The sequence below is a fragment of the Polypterus senegalus genome, chromosome 13 (assembly GCF_016835505.1).
Source record: "Polypterus senegalus isolate Bchr_013 chromosome 13, ASM1683550v1, whole genome shotgun sequence".
Classification (NCBI taxonomy): domain Eukaryota; kingdom Metazoa; phylum Chordata; class Cladistia; order Polypteriformes; family Polypteridae; genus Polypterus; species Polypterus senegalus.
This window is the reverse complement of record NC_053166.1, coordinates 155,197,144-155,203,499: the sequence shown is the minus strand read 5'-3', so window position 1 is coordinate 155,203,499 and position 6,356 is coordinate 155,197,144. Positions and strand designations below refer to the sequence as shown.

The 6,356-nt window shown below is 42.8% G+C and overlaps 1 protein-coding gene across 1 annotated transcript in view; it reads left to right on the top strand.

The window, feature by feature from the left end:
- The first annotated feature begins 5,299 nt into the window (after positions 1 to 5,299).
- eif2ak1 (eukaryotic translation initiation factor 2-alpha kinase 1) overlaps positions 5,300 to 6,356 on the top strand; it is a 36,612-nt gene continuing 35,555 nt past the window's right edge. Inside the window, exon 1 of the mRNA XM_039776451.1 lies at positions 5,300 to 5,543. Coding sequence (XP_039632385.1) covers positions 5,420 to 5,543 — 124 coding nt within the window. The 5' untranslated portion in view covers positions 5,300 to 5,419. The remainder of the gene's footprint in view (positions 5,544 to 6,356) is intronic.

The following is a 6,356-nucleotide window of genomic DNA, read 5'->3' as shown; positions in this document are numbered from 1 at the left end:
AACCTGTCCCTCCCTTGTCTTGTCACTTTCTCATATACGTAGTATAGAGAAAGTATAGGAATTGTGAAAAAAATTCAACCTCGAGATTTAAATGAATCTTGATGTTTTAGACCTTTCTGAGTCTGAAAATACAGTTTTTGAAGTTATGTCTGTTGCTTTGACGTCGGTCAATGAGATTTTGTACACCTGCTTTATATCAAAAATAAGGAATCCTATCAACTTTTAGGCCTGAACTGAATACTTTTGCGATTTTTTTCAAGTAAACTATGATTATAATTACAGATAGATGATTCAAATTTTGTATAAATATTTATACTGATACAAAAACAAATACATTTCTCTCTATTATATAAGAAAATCCTTTGACGTGACAAGACTTTTCGGAGACGAGGCTTTTTGGAAGAGAGATTTTTTCCAAGTCCCGCAAGACGAGACTTTTGCCTTGAGATTTTTTCAAGTCACGCCCTCCTCTCAAACATTTTCAAACAAGACCACGGTCCTCTAGCACAGAGAAACAAGTCAAACGAATTAACGGCAAAAATGATGATCGGTTACACAGCAAATTGGTTAAATGCATCCAAAAATGTCGATCGCTTACACGGCAGATTGGTTAAATGCGTATCAATAGACTGCTGAAATAGTTGGTGGTGATGGCGCAGAAGATGAAAACATCAGCTTACAATATCACGAAGAATATCTACAACTGTTAACACCCTCTGGTCAACCACTGGCCAAATTGCTGGAGAAAGAAGGATGTATCCAAGTAAAACAATGTAGTACATCTTCTCTGGATAACATTAGACAACAAAGGAGATCTTGATATGCCATTCGTATTAAAACGTTAACAGTATCCTGTTAGAATTGCTTTGCAAAGACAATTAACAAAACTCAGAGCCAAACATTTGAAAAAGTCATTTTATTTAATAGAGAGAAAGAAACTAAATTTAATCACGGGCAGTTATACATTGCGCTGATGCATATCCATCCATCCATCCATTTTCCAACCCGCTGAATCCGAATACAGGGTCACAGGGGTCTGCTGGAGCCAATCCCAGCCAACACAGGGCACAAGGCAGAAACCAATCCTGGGCAGGGTGCCAACCCACCACAGGACACACACAAACACACCCACACCAATTTAGAATCGCCAATCCACCTAACCTGCATGTCTTTGGATTGTGGGAGGAAACCCACACAGACACGGGGAGAACATGCAAACTCCACGCAGGGTGGACCCGGGAGGCAAACCCGGGTCTCCTAACTGCGAGGCAGCAGCGCTACCACTGCGCCACCGTGCCGCTGATGCATATGTTCCCATGAAAATAAAAATCTGATAAAATTGTACATCCACATCCCCATACGTGAGTGGCAGAACTGCCAAAAAGGATAGTGCGTAGTGCAGGCCCAGGGGGTTGGCAAGCGAAGTGAGCAGGGGATAAAGCCCCCTAGTAATGTGATTTTTTTAAATTTCCACCATCATTATCATAATTAAATGTGGCTAAATGCAGTTTTACCTATAGCAATTTATTGCAGCCAATATTATGTAATACTAACACTTTTTCTATGTTTCTAGGTACTTTGCACGTAATCGAGGTAATGCATATGTAATGATGTAAACACTCCACCGCTGTTTTCAACCTCCTTAAGTTTGAAAATGTCATTTTAATATAAAGTTTGATTATAAATAAAGATAAATGATTGGGCATCAATATGATCAAATAGTTATGATGAGAAACAAAGAGGTATAATATTTGAGAAATACTGCACAACTGGAAGTGGTTCTGATGACCTTTTCCTTTATCTCAGTATACGAGAAAGTTGAGGGGAGCCCACTCCTGATTTTTTTTAGATCTTTAACTCTTTTCTTTTTTTTTGCTCTGCACAACAACAATCAGGGTTTTATTAGGATTCCTTTCTGTTTGTGACATTAATCAGTTTAGTCGATAGCACTGCTGCCTTACAGTAACGAGACTGGGTTTTGAATCCTGGGTCCTCCCTGCTCGGAGTTTGCATGTTCTCTTCATATCTCCCACCGTCTAAAGACACTCCGGTTTAGGGGAATGCTGAATGCTGATGTAAAACTGGCCCTAGTGTGTGTTTGGTGTGTGCGTGTGTGTGTATGTGTGTGAGAGAGAGAGAGTGTGTCTTTTCACCCTACGATGGACTATTAGTTTGTTGCAGCTGTAGAAGTAGACTGGCGTGGCACCCTCAGCCCCAGTGAAGGCACTTGGAGTCTCAGGACAGGCAGCAGAATCAAGATTTATTGTATGGCGCATATACAGACCCACTACAGATGCAGCCATAGGCATCTCTTACATTTATTACAATTCTTATCATAGCCCTCATCTGACTCCTATCCTTTGTCACAAGAACGAGACATGGACAGATAAAGAGTTGGGGCAGCCACCCGTATAATGTGGTATCCTGGCTGCAAAAGGTCGTTTTATCAAAACAATCAGCACTGAAGTGCATTCAACTGAGTCCAGAACAAGACTGAGGAAACAAAGGAAAAGGGGCAGGTTTTAAAGGGGGAGACAGGAAGTGAGGTCATATGGATCTGGCACGTGGTCTTCCACCATTGGTTCATAGCCGGACGTGACATCAGAGGGACTGGAGCTGGTGTGGCCGACTTCCATTGGCTCAGTCCCGGAAGTGATGTCAGGAGAGCCAGGTGAAATCCCCCGGGGATGGCCTACAGGCAAGGGAGAAAAAGAGTCAGTACACTCTGCTACACCCCGGCATGCCTCCGAACTGCCTTCACTCAAGCCCTTTAGCTGCCTCCCATGCGCACGTGTGTGACACCTTTCACTGCTCTAATCTGGCCTCTAATTAATTCTACCAATATTTCTTAGCTAAGGGGGTCTCAAACTCCTCACTGTCCATTATTTCTGTTTGACAAGGGTTATCATTACTCCCCACTAGCTCGGCCATAGTTACTATAATTCACAGCCAAAGAGTTCACTTTCCCTGTCTTCCTTCTCTAACTCTCCTGCACGTCTAACCTTTGACTTAATGAATTATTGGTGGTCTCTAGCTCATCTCTCTGTTATGATGAAACAAGACTAATCCTGTGACAAGACGTGACTTTTTGGAAGGAAGTCCCGCGAGACGGAGACTTTTACCCTAAGATTCTTTCAAGTCACACCATACTTACAACTATTTTCAAACAAAACCACGGTCATCAGGTGCATTCCGGCACTTAACCTGGACAGACACCAATCCATTAAAAGACTTGCTTATGAACACAAACACACACACACACACACACTTACGAAGATCCAGTTTAGAATCACCCATTCATCAAAATATGGCAGAGAGAAACGATGAAGTCAAACGAATTAACACGAAAATTGTCGATCGGTTACACGGCAAATTGATTAAATTAGTCAACAGACTATGCTGAAGCAGTTGGTGATGATCATGCGGAAGATGAAAACATCAATTTGCAATATCCCATAGAATATCTACAACCGTTAACACTGTCTGGTCTTCCACCGGCCGAATTACTGTAGAAAGAAGGACGTATCGTAATGTCATTGCGGTAGTTATTTATGAGTGATGGACTATGCAATGGAACAAGATTAGTTGTATTAAAAATTGGTCGAACTAGTCTAACATGTAAAATTTTAACAGGCGACAAGAAAGGCAATTTAATACATATTCCGTGAGTAACATGAGACACCAAAGGAGATCTTGATATGCCATTCGTATTGTGGAGGATGGACGGTCGTTTATCCCGGCCAATATTCCCCAAGCCGCCAGGTGGAGCCCTCCTTGCAGCAAGGAGGTCCCCAGAAGACCAGCAGGGCATCACGGACATTGGAGTTTTTACGCACCGCCCTGCTGGATGCCATGGGGGCCACGAGAGGGAGCTGCAGGGAGGACCGAAGAGTTCTTCGTGTCCTATGACCCGGAAGTTCGTCATAGGAAGAGCGATGGGCTTCCGGGTTGAAAAAAAAGTACTATTTACCCTGACCTGGAAGGAATAAGGACTTGTGGACTGTTGGCTAGGAACACTTCCGGGTCAGGGAGTATAAAAGGACTGTGGGAGCTCCCAGACGGCGAGCTGAGCTGGGTGGAAGGGTGGCAACGCGTCTGGGAGCTGGAGGATTGTAGTATTTGTGATTATTGTTAGTATTAGTGATTTATATGAGTATTGTGGAAGAGAGTGTGCTTTGTACACTGTGGCAATTGAATAAAGTCGATTTGAGGACTTTTACCTGGTGTTTGGAGTCGTGGACAGGGGTTCAAGGGAGCGAGAGCGGCCCCTATCTACCACAGTATTAAAACGTTTACAGTTTTACAGCTTTTGCTATGACAATTAACAAATCACAGGGACAAACATTCGAAAAAGTCGGTGTATTTATTAGAGAGAAAGAAACAAAATTCACTCACGGGCAGTTATACATTGCGTTGTCCCGATGTAAGTCCAAACACGGAATCAAAATTCAATACGATTCTGAAGAAAAGTTAATTCCAAATATTGTTTTAACTAAAGTTTTAAAGTAAAAGTGAAAATAATGCATATGTAACAATTCCCATGAAAATAACAATCTCTTTAAATTGTATATCCAGTTAACCAAAGTGAGCAGGGGGTGGAGCCCCCTAGTACAGAATAATAAAAAATATGTAGGCATAAGTGTTTTTAATTCTAACTCTTATATCTTAATGCTTAGTAAAATATAGTATTTACTTTTCTCACGTGCTTATAATTCTTTTCTAATACACATAGATTTCCAATTTTAAGACTACATTTTTCTATACTTCCTTGTGGCATATACTAGTTATGATAGTTTCTAGCATTCCCCCAGTGAACCTGGTCTGGATTAAGCATGTTAGAAAACGACATGACATTATTATTTACTTTTTATATTACCGGTAAGGCTTTTGGGTGGCGCAGTGGGTAGCGCTGCTGCCTCGCAGTTAGGAGACCTGGGTTCGCTTCCCGGGTCCCTGCGTGGAGTTTGCATGTTCTCCCTGTGTGTGCGTGGGTTTCCTCCCACATTCCAAAGACATGCATGTTAGGTGGATTGGCGGTTCTAAATTGGCCCGGGTGTGTTTGTGTGTGTCCTGCGGGTTGGTTGGCACCCTGCCCGGGATTGGTTCCTGCCTTGTTGGCTGGGATTGGCTCCAGCAGACCCTGTGTTCGGATTCAGCGGGTTGGAAAATGGATGGATGGATGTAAAGTTTTTCACTAACAAAAATGAAAAAGCCAAACAGTTTACGGATGTCACCACACACGCGATTTGCAGAGAGTCCCTAGACAGTAGGCGGTACTTCCGCGCACGCGCTCGGCTGCCTTAGCAGTTGACGCTCCGCTCGTTGTGTGTGTGTGAGATATTGAGCTACCTCTTCGTGCGCACTGGCAATGCCGTGACTTTCACAATTTCTGACATTGGATCTGGAAAGGGGGACGGTTATGGGTGAGCACAGCCGAGCCCCTAGAGCTCCGTCAGTGTCAGTTCGCCACCGGCTCCTCGAGAGGAGTGTCGAAGTGTCGCCTAAGCTGAGGTTCCCGGAGGACGACGAGCCGCACTTTGACGGTGAGTGAGTGTGGCGCTCAAGCAAGGGGAGGAGGGCTGCCTGGAGAACTTTCGGGGCCTTTGACGGGGATGGGCTCCGTGCTGAGCACATTTGCGAGAACATCGTTCGCCACACGAGTTATGTGAAGATTTCTCTTCGCAGGTCCGCACTTGTTACGGGAACTCGCGAGAAGTTCATTTTTATTTAGGACTTCCGTTAAACGTTTATTTTAGTGCTTTCATATATCGAGCAGCTGTCACAGAGCGATGCGCACAACTGTCCGATTGAGGCACCTTGTGCAGATTACAGTAACAATAAAATACAAAACGGACACGCAATGAAATGCTTATCGAACGTTCTTTTGTTTGCAATTTGAATGCTTGGCATTTAATTTTATTATTATACTGTAGTAATTTTAACAATGTAAAACGTCTGCAATTAGGGGAAGCCGCTCTAGCTCAAGATATTCCTGAAAATGTAATGATTTACTCCGTGAGGCAGAAGTACATAATAAACAGTAATCGTTGCGTCAGATATTTGTAATATTTAAATGAGTGTTTCGATGTTTAAATCCTAAATATTCTAATTTTGTAATAGAAACGTTTCGTTTTCCAGCCTCTGAATAGAGGCTCATAGAGGGCTATATCTCAAGGAAAAGATTAAAAATAACCCCATAGTCATCATCACTGACTTTGAAATAGTCTAAAACAGGGGTACTCGGTTACTGCCCTGGGGGTCCACAGTGGCTGCAGGTGTTCACCCTTAACCAGGTTCTTATTTAGAGCCTGATTATTTACTAATAGCACAACTTTTATTTTATTTTTTTTTTTTTT